General features: G+C 44.0%; 1 protein-coding gene across 4 annotated transcripts in view; it reads left to right on the forward strand.

Moving 5' to 3' along the window:
• The window catches only part of XYLB (xylulokinase), a 1,749,028-nt gene that overhangs the window by 1,588,245 nt on the left and 142,469 nt on the right, over nucleotides 1–18,314 (forward strand). For all 4 annotated transcript variants that reach the window (XM_069647728.1, XM_069647731.1, XM_069647730.1 and 1 more), the window contains one exon: nucleotides 4,495–4,589. In XM_069647728.1, the coding sequence (XP_069503829.1) occupies nucleotides 4,495–4,589 (95 nt within the window). The remainder of the gene's footprint in view (nucleotides 1–4,494; nucleotides 4,590–18,314) is intronic.

Genomic DNA, 18,314 nt, shown 5'->3' on the forward strand with positions numbered 1-18,314 from the left:
TGAGTACAGTTTCTAAGTTCCTTATTCTGTATCATCCAGAGTGTCAGCTCACAGATCCTGTCCTTGCTTGCCCTCTATGTGGGTTTAGCGCTGTCAGTATCTGTAATAGCATAGTGGGTAAGGAGTTTGCCGACTTTCCTTTCAGTCATAAGGAGGTTATAAGTGCTTACCCCACATTCCTTTTCATATATAGGTATTATTGTTTCTCCTGGGTTTTAGTATACACAAGTCTTGGGTTTTGTATGCACATATTTAGATTCAAAGTTGTACACTGTGCGATTCCGTGCACATTGCCTTCTTCCTTTCTTAACAATCCTGCATATTAAACAGCTGGTAAAAACACTTTACTTATCCTGCATATTAAATAGCTGATCTAAAAACGCTTGGAACTGCAGCATCACAAACACATATCTGCACCTTGAGCATCTTCATAGCGCTAGAAATACTCTTCTCTAGCTTTAAATATTTTATGCTTTTAAAACATATCCCGCCTGATCAGAAAAACAGTTATTTAGTTACAAGCCATTACATAAAGACTAAGCATATTTTGTTTTAAAATGTATACAATCACACTGCGCCAATCACTATAAAGTTTCATGCATAGGTGCATAAAATGTTTATTCATTCCAAGATTAGCCTAACATGTGTTTCAAATTAATTCAGCCTCAGAAGAAGAGCCTTTAGCTCGAAACACAAGTCAGGCTGATCTTGGAATGAATAAACATTTTATGCACTGATGCATGAAACTTTATAGTGATTGGCGCAGTGTAATTGTAAATGTTTTCTAATACATTATTCCTTCTGTGGAGTAATTGGCAAAATACCCACACCATACAATCACCCGCTGCCACCTCATCAACAAAAAGGATTTTTCTTGTGTGCAAGCGCTTGGGTTTCTTTGGCTTCTTGCCAGTTTTTTCTTTGGGTATTTTAAAATGTATGTTTGTCCCATTTTTAAATAAATCAACTCACTTTTTAAAAGTAGAATGCCTCTTTCGTCACCAGACTTTAGATGTCCTGGGGTCTTCAGTTCCAGCCGTGGCTTGCAATTGTGCCAAAATCCGCAGGCAGCGATGTTATGGCAGGCTTCCAGAGCATGGGTTTTAAAGACATCCAACCCCCCTCGGCAGAACAGCCGCCATCCTGCCTATGACAATATTCCACGTGCAGACTGCTAGGCCCTTTGAAAGGCACATTAGTTGCAGATAATTTACCATGAATGGCCTTAATGGCAGCCGATTAGACACACCACCCACATGATAGCTTGCTCTTGATTACAATAGCCTCGGGGTCCTGTGACTTTACAATGAATGGGCAATGCAAATACAATTTAGTCACAGCGGGCACATCGCAGTGCAGGATTACAATAGCCTCAGAGTTTCATTGCTGGGTTGGATCATTCTGATGTGGCTTTCTTATCATTTGTAATAAACAGAGAAACCAAAAAAGTTGAGTCAGAGCTCCGGGACTTGTGTGTGTTGTCATCTGTGAATTATCTGCCCTGGTGAATTATGCAGCTTCGTAAAGCCATGCTGCGACTGTGTTGCTGGAACACTGCTTTCTGCACAACAGGTAGAATGGAAGAATCCAGTGTCCAAGCCTGTTCAAATTTTTTCAAACAGCACAGCTTTTGGTATGATATGTTCACAACGCTTGTGTGTCACGACATGGCTGGGCATGCCATCCGATCTAATTTTTTATTTCACATTTTTTAATTTTGATTTCAAATAATGTCATTTTGATATAAAAAAAAGAACATCTTTTATGTAAAAAGTCTATTTTTATAGCAATTTTTTATTTCAATATAAAAATTGATATAAAAATATTTGATATAAAAACTGTATTGCGATATAAAACTAGCCAATATCATTTTGATATGAAAAAAATTTGATATCAAAACAAATTTGATATAAAAAAAATTGTGATATAAAAATATCCAATATCATTTTGATATAAAGAAATGTTGATATCCACAAAAGTGATGTACATTTTTTTTGCTGAGATACAAAAATGACAGATAATTTTTATATCAGATTTTTTTTATTTTGATATTTTTGATATATAAAATAATATATCAAAAAAATTATCAAACCTATATAAAATGATGACGTCAGTAAGGTCCAACCCACTCCCACTTCATCTCCGCATAACTAAACCCTAACACTCGCCGTCTAACTCCTCACAACGCACTTTGCCCTCGAACTCGCAACAGCCCACAAGCGCTCTCCCATATTAAAAGCATTTTGATCTACACTTTATATCGTTTTTCTATACACTTTAAATCAACCAATATCAAAGTGCACAAACATAATTTATATATCCGTTTATATAAAACAGATATCAAATGGACATACAATTTGATATCGAAACATTTTGATATAAAAAACGTATTAATATCACATTCCACATCAAAAAGAAATCAAACCCATATCAAAAGGGGACGCGAATAAGGACAACCAACGGGCATCCCCAGCTGTCAAAAATGTTACATTGGAAAAAAGGGGCCCCCTTTAACTACTAAAGTTGAATTGAAACTCAGCCATATTATTAAGACATTTGAAAGAGAGGTTGTTCTTATACTTATTGGGTCAGATCTTTCCAGGGCCCACTCAGCCTTGCATCCTTCCAAGAGTGATAAATGAGAACCATAACACTGGGCAATAATAAGACCTATTATTACAGGGAGAGAAGTGGTATAATCCAGCATGATGCCCTATGTGAAAATGTGACATTATTTTTGAAGGGACTTGCCATGTGTTCATCTTTAATGAGCCTGAATCTGCACTGTGCATAAGGATCTGTCATGAGAGGGGAACAATCGTTTTGGGCTTAAACAAGCAGACATTATGAAGTTGACTATGTTGGATCACCAGAGTTGTAAGTTTTGTAACATACCACCCTGCATCACTTCTACCATGAACATCTAAGCAATACGGGATGGGCAGTCAAATCTGCTGCAGCAGTATGATAGTTTTCCCCTACAGCTTTTCACTTGTCCATGAAGGGTCACGAAATTTGGCAAGCAAAACATATGGCACATCTGTAACACCCATGGCAATGTACATAAATAATGTTGAAAAAAGGGTTGTTTTGCACTTGGTTTTCAAAAGACCTGCACAAAACATGCTCTCTGGATGCATACCTCGAACTTTTCTCCTTTTTTCCCGATTTTTGGCACATACCTTCCCTTTATCTTGATATTGTGAACCACACAAACATTTTGAAAATCTGGTCAGACTCCCAATTTTTCTAAACACTTGCTTTAACTATTAGATAGCGCAGATCCATGCTATAATTAAATTGAGTCTTGTAGTAGTAGTGCGGTTTCAAATACGGTTACATCTGTAGTGTGGTGGGCTCTGTAATAGAGAATTATTAATGTTGACAAAGTGCTTGTACTTGACTTTTTCTAGGTAGCATCAAATAAAACAGCTTCCTGAAGTCTAGGCACATAAAAAGAGGTTCTTCTGCAGTGAAATTCAGTGCGTCCTTGCCTTTGTTGGATGTTCATTTTTGCAAGTAGCTCTATCTTAGGAATGCAAAAGGTAATGATTGACTATTAACAGTCGTAGATCCTCCCATGCCTCTTTTCACAAGCTCATATGTGTCAACTTGCCCCATTCCAGTCGGCAGATGCTTGTCCAGGCCTGCTTATTTTTGGTTATATGTTGGCGCTTTTAACACAACCTAAAAGTTGAAACAAATGCATTGGAATACAGCTAGAAAGGGATGGCATATGACGAGGGACACAAGGCTTGTAGGTGTTGTTTGGTTATTTACCCACCTATTGACTGCTGGTGGCCATGCTAATCCCTACGACCAATTCCACCCACAGCCCCTTCCCACCCAAGCCTTAAAATCAAAATGTGCACTCCAAGTGCCTGGCAGTGCTTTTTCAAATCAGTCTTCTGAGAGCCAATTGTTTAATTATCTGCTATAAACACACTGTTGATGTAATAAACATGACTTAACACGGTTTAGAAGAAGTAGCACATCCAACAGTTTCAGCATGTGATTAGGTATAAAATCGACATTGCCAGCCACTGCTGTCATATGCCCAAGTACTGCACCATTTCAAGCTGCTACTATTAATGGACAGTTAGTATCATTATGGCAATGCCTGACAAATACCTTTCCCATATCTACACAAAAGCCGGTGCTTTTTGCATTGCCTCTGCTGTTTTAACCTTGCATTCTGGTACTTGTAGTCCTGGGTTTATAATGGGGAAATTAGAGACTACAAGTTACCAGACGGTCAAATTAAAACTGGGACTTGACTACTATCTCCCGACTGAAATAGGGCATGTTGTCATTTATGCAAGCTGGTTTATCGGAAAGTACGATGAAACTGAACATGTGGCACAATTTGATATACGTGGATTTCCTCTGAATCATGGCCTGGTAGGAGTACAATACACTGCACTAATGCTCCAACTGCTCAAGGCACTCGTTGGCTTTATTGTGCACTAATCAGAATTGTAATACTCCTTTCAGGTCTTGTTGCTAATAGCGGGCTGTCATTTTCTGATGTCATGAAATTAGCACGTAAACCTAAACTAGCAGCATCACCAAACCCTCGAGCTGCTCAGGTAAGTACATAAAAGCATTTTTTTTTCTTACAGACTCTTACTTTGAAAACATGTTTGTGAAACAGAAGCGTAGCCTGCATGCAGTTTGTTGATAAAGCAATGGAATATAATTATTGCACTTCTGGAAAGTAATAAAGGTCACTTTTTTGTACAAAGGGTATATGTATTAAGCCATTCAGATAACTATTCCTATGAAAAATGACCTTGAACAAAGAAACATTACTATTAGAAATGTTTGAGAAATTGACTAGTGACTGTGAAAGATGGAGCCTGGAAGATGGTGGTAATTTGTTCACAAGCATATATTTGTATTTCCACTGTAGCTCACAGTTATATGTTGCTTGATGTAAAAACAAAACATGAAGCTCGCCTCGTTAACATGACCCTTTGCCACTGTAAGACACATTTGCATGCTGCTTGGACCCAAGGAAAACCATGATGCCTTACCCATGGATATATTCCACTTATTGCCACTTTAAAACACATTTCCCTGCTGAGTTTGCACAAAATAAACTGAAGTCTGACTCACTCATACATACAGCATTGCCACTGTAAAACATAGCTGGCAACTATCCGTGCCGTGTTTTGAAGGAATCAAGGCAATCATTGAGTCTACAGAATTCGGCCAAGCAAGCAAAAGAGCTGTATGCACAGTTCAAAAAACATCTGTCTAGTGTTCATTTGGAAACGCTGAGGGAGAGCTTGGGCTCCCTTCAGTGAAATGAAGCAATGTGGGTGTTGCTATTTAGACTCTTTGAAAAAATATATATTTGTACTTTTTCCAAGAGATCATTTTCATGCTCATGAGGCATGACAGAACAGAGCATTCACCTCTCAAAGATTTTTTTTATAGTCGCATTTTATGTGTATCATCCATGCCCCCAGTGCTCCAGATAAGATTTTGAGGTGGGAGTATTTTACTCCCTATTTGTAAACTTTGAGAGTAAATGTGATTTTAAGAGAGTAAAAATGACTTTTCTCCTTTGCAAGAGAGTAAAATGTATCTGACATCCATCCGATGTGTGCAAAAACTATAGTGTAAAAATGATCTGCCTCTGCATGATTATGCACAAAGCACCGGAACTCTGAAAAATACAATTGTGCAATACTGGTTTGCTTTCACCGTAAAAAAAAAAAGCATAATTTGCACCAAAATATTAATTCTCAATTGCAACTTCGTTTTCCATCTTATTAATTATACAATCCTAAAATTCTAGGAAAATATGCACAGTGCTACTGAAGCTGAATGGAAAGAAACCATTCCTTTTATCACAGTGTGCAGTTTCTTTTTTTGAAAGGCTTCAGAGAAATACATTATGTTTCAGAGGTGGCTTGCAATTACATCCATGTAGATAAAAAATCAAAAGAAGCCTTCTGTCAAGTAACCTGACCTTTGCACTGCTCTCTGCTCTAAACCTGTGTGTAAATGTACACAGGAAAATAATAAAGCTGTCGTATTTCCAAGATTTTCATGCGTAAAAAGGACTGGTACGCACTTTACCAGGAGGCCTGCCCATTGGATTGCGAGAGCTGCCTGTTTCCGCACAGGGATGATGCTGAAGTTAGTCACACACAGACCAACAGCGGTGCAATATTGAAGGGAATTGTATGATATCCAAGCCCAAATTGAATACTATTGTGCTCACCTGTAAAAAGAGAGATGCTTCCAAGTAACTCTTTTTTTCTGGAACGTCCTACTGCTGTACTGGCATTTCAAGAGAACAAAAACGATTGTAATTGAACCTCAGACAGTGTTGGGGTGGTCGATAAAGGTCCCCATGAGAAAAAGAAGTTGGAGTTGCACGCGCATATTGGGGGCTGGGAGAACGGTGATGTTGATGCAATGTTGCAATTTAACCTGTATCTAGTGTCGTTAACGGGACTGGGATATGTTGTGCTTTTAGTGTTACATTGTGTTTAAGTTGATGTATTTTAGGTTTGCACGCACGCTGGTAGATAAATGTCAAAACCGCTGATAAAAAATATAAATGCAGAGGGTGCTAGAGAGCCGACCAAGATGATCGCTCTCCTCTGAGCTCCAGTGTGGCTCTCTATGAATCCTGTTTCATCGCAGAAGACCCGGTGTGTAATCAGCCGTATTAATTGACCCTGAAACATAGGTGTGGGCCATCATTCACAATGCACCCGTAATTGCAAAGTTTCGAGCCTCCCTGGACGGTAACCCACCCTCACTGGTGAGCTGAGCGAGTGACGGTAGTCGGGCCTCCAGAACGCTGCTGCTGCCTGAAAGATCTCCAGTGCGGCGTTAAGCAAAGTCCCCAGCAGAGGACGACAAGCCATATAACTTTCTGGAGGTGGCGCTGCAGGGCGCCCATGCCCGCTCCACCGAGGGCCCTGCTTGCGCACCCTCCCTGCGGCACCCCAGAGTCTTGCGCCGCGGTGGTCCACCCACTGTGAGAGGAGCCTGGTGAGCCCCCAGCTGGGTGTAATCCCCGCGGAGTGAAGAAGGCGACAGTGCGGCCCAGCTCAGCCTCAGAGCCGTGGCTCCCACACATACCGCTCTGGGCCGCGGCATTGACACTTAGCCCATCCGTAGCATGCCAGTAAACGCCCGGCTGCAGGGCCAAGCCCCCCGGCCAAGGCTGCTGAGAGGGCTGCGGCCGCATACCCAACCCTCCCACCCTGCATCGGACCCTAGACAGAGCTGCACCAGAAGAGGTGCGCTGCACAAGGCCCAGACCATCATCAAAGGGAGGGAGCACCTCCCCCCATCCATAAACCTGCAGAGCCTCAGCCGGTGGCAACCACAGAAGACTTCGCCCCCCAGACCTCCAAACCACGATTCGAGATGAAGAGGTGCGCGGGGACCACGAAGACGACCCTCACCCGTCCAGAAGGTACTGTTCGCCAGGCACACTCCACCATTAGCGCTCCCCACTAGCCCAGAAAAACACCTCTCCCCAGCACCAAAGGCTGGATTGGGCTCGGCGCTACACACAGCACAGCACTCACCCCCACACCCACTGGCATGAGCACAACGAATGATTTGAGAGGATTGTACAGGCACGGTCCGACTTAAAGACAACCGGGCATGTCCCTCAGTAATAAGTACTATGCATTATTTAGCCACCTGAGGGTGTAGAAGAAGGCCTCCGTTGCCCGGGCCGCCACCAGCCTACGCTAAAAACAGCTCCGCAGGACCTTCGCTCCACTACCCCTGACTCCCACTAGAACTGCACATTTGTAAGGGGCACTCTGTCTATATTCGTGCATCGCAAAAAGCAGCCTACCACCCCGAAAGAGGGATCTAAGGCACTCTCACCCTGGCAACTAGACTTTGCCTCAACGCCCAGGCGAACAAGAAGCAATATCAAAGCTCCTCATATATTTCAGCCAACAACACTGTAATGAAGGCTGCCGCTTTGCAATCCTGCAGAAAACCTGTGCGAAAACGTCCTATAACAAGTGACCAAAAATACGCAAGTACAGTACGAACTAACATCTGTGTGATACACTCCTCGACCTCACCATCCCCAAACCTACTCAGTCTACGAAGGGGGTATGGCGCCAACGCATAGGCCGATCCTGACCAGACTTGTTTTGCCAGCCCAACGCCACCTCAACACACAAGAAACTATGCAAGAGGTCTCCCGGAGATCCACCCAACACCAAGAGCTGAGGAGACATCCCTCCTCCACCAATAACCCCTGGCCACCTACTGACCCGCTCACACGCACCATGGGGAAATCGGATAAGTCACAACGCAAGCTGAACTTCGAAACAGGGGTCCATCTGAAACTCCTCGACCGAACAATGAACCAGAATCTCCCACACACGACACCCCTGAGGAAGAAAACCCTTCCCAACCATTGGATATCAGAGAAATTTAGCTCGAACTGAAGGCAGTGATAGGAACCTTGACAGCAAAATAGATGGACTCTCCTCCGAAGTCGATCAGTTGCAACATCGGCTCGACAAACACGCCGATCGACTAGACGCAGTGGAACAACGAGTGTCCGACCTGGACGATGGCGCAGCGTCTCTAACAACCAGGGTGTCAGCTCTGGAAAATCGAATGAAAATTGTAAATGCCAAAAATGAAGATCTATAGGGGCGCTCAAGGAGAAATAATGTGAGAATAGTCGGGGTCAGAGAACAACAACTACAGTCGAGAATGGAAGACCACATTGAAAGACTTTGCGCGGAAATGTTCAGATCAGGGGCACTGTCATGACTCTTTGTCATTGAAAAAAGCCACAGAATCCCGTCAACAAGACCAATTCTGCAAGCTCCCCCTCGCCCAATTGTTGCAAAGCTGCTGAATTACAAAGATCATGACACAATCCTGAGACTTGCAAGAGAGAGGGGAGACCTGCAGTACAACAGAGATACCATTCACTTCTACCCAGATTTCTCGCCTGCCGTTCAAGCAAAAAGAAGATCCTTTACAAATGTTAAACACTGTCTACGTGAAAACCAGATACCCTACTCGATGATCTTCCCTGCCAGACTTAGAATTCAACATAATGGCAAAGGCCAATTAGTCCAATCGCCTGAGGAAGCCAGCCAGTATCTCGACCGGGCCGGATGTAAAGCGGCTAATGTCAACCCAGGAATGCCGCAGAGAGATAGAGCACAAAGTAATCTACCATGATCAAACACCAAGAAAGGGAAAAACCTCACGAATTCAGCAAAAACTACCACAGGACATACTTTATGAGTAATTAAACGAAAGCCACACAGCTTGGGAGGCTCCAAACGCCCCTTGCACAGCCCAGTTATAGCCCACAAGTTGGAAGTTATTTGGGAGGGTAAAGATGACGAGCAAGTTGGGGCTTGCTCGCGAGTTAGGGAGGGAAGAAGTAGGCAATTTAAGATTGCCCAGTTAAGACAAGTTAGTTATTTGACACATGCACCGGCCAAAACCAGAGCGCCCCACTCCCGACCCCGCTCAAAACTACCATACACACGTCCTCCACTGCGACGGATGACCCCTCACTAATACAGAGAAGAAGAACCGCTTTGAACCTATAATCATGACAGCCAACAAAAACTCAGCCAAAATAGCGAGTGCAAGCCCGATAAATTCAATCTAGCTACATGGAACATTAAGGGCGGCAACCAACCAACCAAAATAAGGAAAATAACGCAATACCTGCGCTGACACAGAATTGACATAGCCTTCATCCAGGAGACACACCTACGCCCAGCCTCTGAAAACCTCTGGGCAAGGGATTGGAGATGCCACAGGCATTTTGCTTCCTTCTCCTCTTATGCCACGGGGGTCGCCATATTAATCAATAAAACAACCAACTTCAAGATGATACAGACCCAGAAAAATTCCGAAGGAAGATCACTACTGGTCCATGGAACTATTGATGGGGAAGAAATTATCCTGATCAACTCCTACAGCCCAAATACAGACATCTCCAACAGCTTTGATTGGGTGTTGACGCACCTCGAATACAACAGAGAATACACAATCATCTGGGGTGGTGGCCTTAACACACCGCTAAACCCCCGTAAAGACAAATCACACAACACAATGACTCCACCCTCTAAGGCGAGTCAACAAATTATTGAAATATGCAAAGCCTACGATCTTAAAGATATTTGGAGAATAAAGCACTGGGATTCCCGAGAGTTCACTTACTACTCCTGGGTTCATAAATCAAGCTCAAGACTTGACTATATTCTCGTATCCTCAAACAGTAGACTCCAATGGGGAGAATGCCAAATCCTGCCCAGGTCACTCTCAGACCACTCAGCAGTTACTCTCGAATGCATCATGTCCCGAAACAGTAACAACAGACCTCATTGGAGGTTCAAACATGGAGCCCTCCTGGACCAGGTCTTCGTCGACGAGCTGAGAAGTGAAATAATATCCTTTATCGAAACAAACCCAGGCTCCGTGTCCTCTGCGGGCACACTCTGGGAAACAATAAAGTGCTTCGTCAGAGGAATATGCATAGCGAAGGAATTCAGGATGATAAGGAGAGAACTAGCTGCAAGCGAATCCCACCTAAAGACACTCAAGCAAAATCACTTGTCCACAAACAACCCCCGCACGTTGGCAGCATTCAAAGTGGAACTAGAATCTTTTAGAGCAGCAACAGAGAGAGAGATTAAATTCCTATCTAGACATCACAAGATCTGCCAATACGGCGAGAGACAGAAGCCTGGAGCACTCCTAGCAAGACTTGTCACGGCAGAGAAGAAACCTACAATGGTTGAATCAGTTCTCGACCAAACAGGCAGTCCCGTCTACTCCGAAGACAACATATTGGAAACATTCCGCAGGTACTATCAAAACCTGACTCCCATTACACTGTGGACCCTAATGAGATGAGTTGGCGCAATATCTGGACGCAGTCGAACTCTACTGGACAAGCGCAGAACTCTGTGAATCGCTAAATTAACCTATCACAAAAGAAGACATTCTTGAGGCAATTAAGGAACTATCGAACACAAAGGCTCCCGGCCCTTATGGCCTAACAGGTGAACCCTACAAATTCTTCTCTGACTCCTGGTTCCGCTTCTGTTGCAAGTATATGATGAGGCCATAGCAAACGGCCAAGCACCAACACTCTACATGGCCAACATAATTTTCCTTCATAAACCCGGCAAACCAAAAGAAGAATGTGCCTCATATAGACCAATATCACTGATCAACCTGGACAATAAAATGTTCGCAAAAATCCTCACCAAAAGGCTGATGCCACTGATTCCCGCTATGGTGCTGGCAGATCAGACTGGTTTCGTCCCAGGTACAAATACATCATTCTGCCTGAGAAGGTTGTTCAGAGTCATAGGAGCCCTAGACCCAGAAAGTCAAGCAGCAGCGGTTTTACTGGACGCCGAGAAGGCATTCGACACGGTTGAATGGCCCTTCCTCTACGCAATAATGGAACGCATGGGCCTTGGCAAACAGTTCGTACAAATGATCGCCCTCCTATATAAACGGCCAACATCTAACATAATACTAGGTAACAAACGCTCCACCGAGATATACCTACGAAGAGGAACGAGACAAGGTTGTCCTTTGTCGGCGCTGCTGTTCACCCTAGTTATGGAGCCCTTGGCGTCGGAACTCAGACTCTATCATCTACACAGAGGCTTTGCCCTGGGACCACACAGGATGATCATATCTCTATATGCGGATGATGTCGCACTTTTTCTTCATGATCCTCCAGAAAACTTAAACCCTGTGATGCGAGCAGTGCTCAAATTCAGCAACTTCTCAAGGCTGAAAATCAACAACTCAAAATCGATAATCTTCCCCTTCACCGCTTCAACTAAGGAATTCACAGACGATTTTGGCTTTAAATGGCAGCACTCAAAAGTCAGGTACTTAGGCATCCTTCTGTCGAGATCTAGCATCGACATTATGCAAGACAACTACAAAAGTGTGCTGGATGCAATTCAAAACAAGGTGAACAGATGGAAATCGCTCCCACTCACGCTTTGGGGCAGGGTATCTGTGGTTAAAAAGGTGATCCTTTCAAGGTTGCCATATCTTTTTACAAACATTCCCCTAATATTGACACAGCGGTTCTTACACCGAATCAGGAGCATGATCCTTGACCTGGTTTGGGCAGGCAGAGTTTCTAGGGTAGCCCACACTACTTTCTCCCTGTGACACAAGGCAGATTTGCTCTCCCAGACATAGAGCGCTATTATTGGGCAGCCCAGGCTCAATATCTTAGATATTGGTACACCATACAACTCATCAGACCCCATGTACAGATTGAAAGAGCCATGGCAACTCATCTCCTTCGTGCCATCATCTTTGGCAAACAACTAGCACCCCGATCGCCAATGAACATCGTATTTACAACATTTACAATCTATAAAAGAATGGCGAAGAGAAGCGGAATCTAAACCAGATTCTCCCCACTCCTCCCAGTAAGAAACATACCGGGGATTCCAATAAGAAGGCACGTTTTTGTCTGCACAACAAGCTCGAGACATGGGATGCGACAACGCCCTAGATATATATATATATATATGGAAAAAACAAGGAAAGGTGCGCACTCCAATTCGCTGCATAACCTTCCAGGCCACTGGTGTACTCCTCCGACCGGTTTCTGTGCCAATACACGTCATCTGGGAGGCTGGGTGGACTTGCAGCTCACCGCAGGTGCAGGTGATAAAAATCTGCAGCAAGGGCTACTGGTAGATGTAGTTATCTGGTCAGCAGAGAAAACGCTCATGCCCAATCCCACAGTGGAGAAAGGGGGGGGGGAGTGTAGCCTCAAGTGAGGCACTCCAAAGCCGGGCATATATAACCCTGGTGCGGCACCCTGTCAGGTCTTGACGATTCCACCCCTCAAGATCCTGCAAAATATGGAAAAAACAAGGAAAGGTGCGCACTCCAATTCGCTGCATAACCTTCCAGGCCACTGGTGTACTCCTCCGACCGGTTTCTGTGCCAATACACGTCATCAGGGAGGCTGGGTGGACTTGCAGCTCACCGCAGGTGCAGGTGATAAGAATCTGCTGCAAGGGCTACTGGTAGATGTATCATCTGGTCAGCAGAGAAAACGCTCATATATATATATGTATGTGTGTGTATAATATATATATATATATATATATATATATATATATACATATATATATATATATATGCAATATAGGTAGGGTCTGCCACGTACAGTGGACGTCACACTAGGGATAGTATTACTGGCACGCCCTGTGTCGACGCCCAGTTTCGAAAAACAAACTGTAATACTCCGCAGCTTCCACTAGATGTCGGCCTATGCACAGCATGTGAATCTAAGCAGATACAAGCATCATAAATACGATTACGGTGAGTAATGTATCATATAATATATATACAATATAGGTAGGGTCTGCCACGTAGCGCCTCGAAGTTGAGTAATGAGGAGCTTCATATTTGCACGCGAGAAAAGAGATTGGCAATGGTGAAATCACTGTGAGACGACGCGGTAGTCTTGAACATACATGCACCAACAATCATACATAGGGCTCTTGAGGGAAATGTGCTTTGGGACAGTTGGGGATACACGATGAATATACAGATTTGTATGCCGCAAGTTTCTCTCATAAGTTTGGAATTGTGCAGGAGCCTGAGGTAACGGAATGACCTCTGTGTGACTGGGAAAGCTGGTTTGGCAAGGTTGAAGGCTGATGAAGGCCTGCAATTGGCTGCAACAATATCAGATGGTCAATTACAGGCAGACTCAGGTTTTTACGACTTGGCATTTCATGCAGTCTTTTTATGTTCATGGGAGCCTGTTATTCATTGTCCAGGGTAGTCCAGCCATCTGTTTGGGGCCAAGTACTAAACTGGATATAAGGTTCGATCAAGGCCATAGTTGGCAAATGTTTTATGGGTTCGGCCAGTTTTCTCAGGAAGCGCCAGAGGCCATGGGTGTTGAATTGGTAGTGGTGTAGATTACAGGGAAACCAGGATGCTAGCAAGTCTAGGCGGTTAAGATATTTATCGCCAGTTCAAAGGGAACTTTTTTTATTTCTCCCCCTGCGCATATCATGAAAGTGTCTTTGCAAACCATGTGCATCACAAGCAGGGTTAGGGGGTTGCAGGACATCTGGAACTGGTACTGAATTATGTTTGTGTATGAATGTGTAACTATGGGATGACATCATGACCTACCACGGAAGAATCCCAAAAAGGGGTGTGTTATGAATATGAGCTGATGATGGTAGTTAAATAAATGTGTCCAATGGGAACCTAAGAGTTAAGGGAGATTACATCTCTCTGTATTGGTTTGACCAATCATGTGTAGAGGGATTATATCTCTCTCTCTATATCTATATCTAAATCTATATCTATATATGGATATATCTATTATATCTATATATATATATATACATATATATATATATATATTACATGGCCACGGTAGTGGCCATGTAGTTATGGTTAAGTTTCTGTTTCCATAGGAAGAGCACTTTTTGGGCGGCTTATACCTTCACTCCCCCTGGACGAATCCTCACCAAACTTTGCATAAAAAGTATATGGCCCACTCTGAATTTGTTTGCAAGGTTTGGTGAGTATTCCACCAGGGGGGGAAAAGTTATAGGGGGGGTCCCAACATTTTTTTTCCCATAGACTGAATGGGAAAAATATTTTGCTCGCGCCTACAGCCCAAACCGCTGGACGGATTGTCATCAAATTTGGACCAGGAGCAGCGGCTTGGTCCCGAAAGCATGCTTTTGCAAATTTGGTGAAAATCCGTCCAGTAGTTTTTTAAAAAATGACCAAAAAGTAGGTCAGAAAAAAATAGTGATATCTGTGTCCGCTTCGCGGACACACTTCCCTGTTCGCTCCGCGGACAGGACAGGGATTGAGCAAGCAGCTTGCGTGATGTCCGCGGACATGTTACGTGCTTTCCCATTGGCTGCGGTGCAAACGTGCAGTGCGTCTATTTTGAAAGACGCCCACCATCTTTGTTTATCCCGAGGGATCTGCCGCATGCTACTACGGTAAGGCCAGTGTCTTCCTCCCGTTACCCCCTCCCACTCATGCTCCGTGTCTCCTTCCTGTCCCCCCCCACCCCTGCTCATGCCCCATGTCTCCCCTGTTCCTCCAGCCCCCGCTCACGGCATCGGCACACGTTGGCTTGCGGAGGGCCGAGGAGCGGGATCTGCCGCCTGCACACTAAGCTTATGTCCGTGTTTTCCTCCCGTTCTCCCCCACCCCCGCTCATGCCCCGTGTCTCCCTTCTTCCCCCCACACCCTGCTCATGCCCCGTGTCTCCCTCGTGTTACCTCCCACCCCCTGCTCATGCCCCATGTCTCCCTTCTTTCCCCCCCACCCCCGCTCATGCCCCGTGTCTCCCTTCTTCCCCCCACCCCCCGCTCATGCCCCGTGTCTCCCTTCTTCCCCCCACCCCCCGCTCATGCCCCGTGTCTCCCTTCTTTCCCCTCCAGCCCCCGCTCATGCCCCGTGTCTCCCTTCTTCCCTCCCACCCCCGCTCATGCCCGTGTCTTCCTTCTTTCCCCCCCCGCTCATGCCCGTGTCTCCCTTCTTCCCCCCCACCCCCCGCTCATGCCCTGTGTCTCCCTTCTCTCCCCCCACCCCCCGCTCATGCCCCGTGTCTCCCTTCTTCCCCCCAACCCCCTGCTCATGCCGTGTGTCTCCCTCGTGTTACCCCCCCACCCCCTGCTCATGCCCTGTGTCTCCCTTCTTCCTCCCCCACACCCCGCTCATGCCCCGTGTCTGCCCTGTTCCCCCCATGCCCCGCTCATGCCCCGTGTCTCCCTCCTGTACCCCCACCCCCGCTCATGCCCCGTGTCTCCCTCCTGTACCCCCCACCCCCCGCTCACTCATGCACCGTGTCTCACTTCTCCCGCCCCCACCCCCCGCTCATGCACCGTGTCTCCCTTCTTACCCCCCCACCCCCCGCTCATGCCCCGTGTCTCCCTCGTGTTACCCCCCACCCCCGCTCATGCCCCGTGTCTCCCTTGTGTTACCCCCCACCCCCCGCTCATAACCCGTGTCTCTCTCCTGGTCTTCCTGACCCCCTGCCGATGCCCTGTTGTGTTCTCTTTATACACCCTGCCTTCCCTTTCCCTGGTGTCTATCTTGGTAAAAGATTTTCCTTCCTACACCGGAACGGCGTCCCGGTTTGGGAAGAAAAATCTTTTTTTTACCACCCCGGGTTCCCACTTTGAGAACCTAGGATGCTAATGGTCTTCCTCCATTGAAAAGGACGTTATGGTTACGTTGCACTAATAAAAAACTATGAAATTCAGTAAAAATAAATGTGTTAAAGTGACTTTATGGTTAAGTTGCACTAATAAAAACCTATGAAATTCAGTAAAAAAACTTTGTTAAAGGGACGTTATGGTTAAGTTGCACTACTAAAAACCTATGAAATTCAGTAAAAAAAAAACTTTGTTAAAGGGATGTTATGGTTAAGTTGCGCTACTAAAAACCTATGAAATTCAGTGAAAAAAACTTTGTTAAAGGGACGTTATGGTTCCAAGTAAAACCGAAAAACCCTTGAAATTTGCCAGTTATGGTAAGCTAAGCAACCATAACTCGCGCCACCACTGTGCACTGCTAAGACTAACACCCAGGACATCAAAGATGACATCACAAATGTCATTGATGACATCACATGTCTGGCTCCCCTTTTTTCCTTTACTGACATATCTAGGCCACATGGTTTTCTTCAGTAACAGTCAGGAATTAAAAGTGGAAAGGGTAGTATATTTGTAGACTTATCCTTCAAGTATGTTCTTACAATAATTCCCTAAGGGTCCAGTTATATCATATGAAACATATACATAGGGGAAGACACAAGCTTGAAAGACAGCAATCCTTTCTGTGCATTAAAATAATCAGTAGAGTTATCAGCACTTTCTGATAGTTCTGTTTTTTTATTACTGTACTTTCCCTGTATATGCTCCTATTTGTATATCTTGTATTCATACTACTTTCTTTAGGGTCCAGTCACATCATGCGATATATATACATAGGGTAAGTAGCAGCTTTGAAACAGAGCAATCATTTCGCTGCATAAAGGTAATCAGTTAGGTTATGAACACTTTTTGCTACTACTGCTGTTTTTTTTCTTACTTCAATGTCCTTGTATATACTCATATTTGTATGTGGTGTTGTCTCTTTGTGTTTTGTCTATAATAATGCAATTATGTAGTAAGTGGGTTTTATTATCTACTTATCACATGTTTCACAGTATGCAAAAGTCTAATAGGAAAACAGTTATCATTTCACTATTCAACATGGCAAGCTTATGAATATTGCACCTCCATCATGTATGCTGCACACAATGCCTATGTTTCTACATGAGCACCTTAGTATACTGGATGGACTAATTAGCCCTTGATATTTATTCCAATGATCCTTGACACTTTTTTTTATTAACATTACAATAAGAAACCCTTGTACAGACTTTTCATGAAAGGTAAATGCACATGTGATGTCATCAGTGATGTCATCAATGACATTTGTGATGTCATCTTTGATGTCCTCAGTGTTAGTCTTAGCAGTCCATGGTGGTGGCGCGAGTTATGGTTGCTTAGCTTACCATACCTGGCGAATTTCAAGGGTTTTTTGCTTTTACTTGGAACCATAACGTCCCTTTAACAAGTTTTTTTCACTGAATTTCATATGTTTTTAGTAGCGCAACTTAATCATAACGTCCCTTTAACAAAGTTTTTTCACTGAATTTCATAGGTTTTTAATAGCGAAACTTAATCATAATGTCCCTTTAACGTTTTTTACTGAATATATGTATATATTCAGTAAAATATATATATATATATATATATATATATATATATATATATATATATATATATATATATATATGGGACATTTGTGGATATGTGTGTGTGTCTGTTCGAAATGTTCAGCATACTTCTTAACATGCTACAAACCTGAAATATGGCATGTGGGTAGGTTCCATGGCATAGACAATCTAACAAGTATAATATATAGTTTTTTCAGATGTAGTTTATTTTTAAGCGTTCTGCAATGCTTACCCGTGCCATTTGTCTCTTCACACCATAGTTCTACTGTAGTTCTGCGTTCATTGTTCCTAAAGTTCAGCAGTTCATGAAAACTTCAGCAGTTCATAGTTTCTAAACTTTCCACACTATCAGCATTCTAGCTCACATTTGCAGCACTCACTTTTGAAGTCATGCGGGTGACACAATACAGTGCTTTTGTAGTTATGCGGGCAACATGAAACGGTGCATGTCTCTTCAGTTGTGTCGCAATGAAGTTGTCTGTCACATCGTGGTAAA

The sequence above is a fragment of the Ambystoma mexicanum genome, chromosome 2q (genome assembly GCF_040938575.1).
Source record: "Ambystoma mexicanum isolate Mex_15411 chromosome 2q, UKY_AmexF1_1, whole genome shotgun sequence".
Lineage (NCBI taxonomy): Eukaryota > Metazoa > Chordata > Amphibia > Caudata > Ambystomatidae > Ambystoma > Ambystoma mexicanum.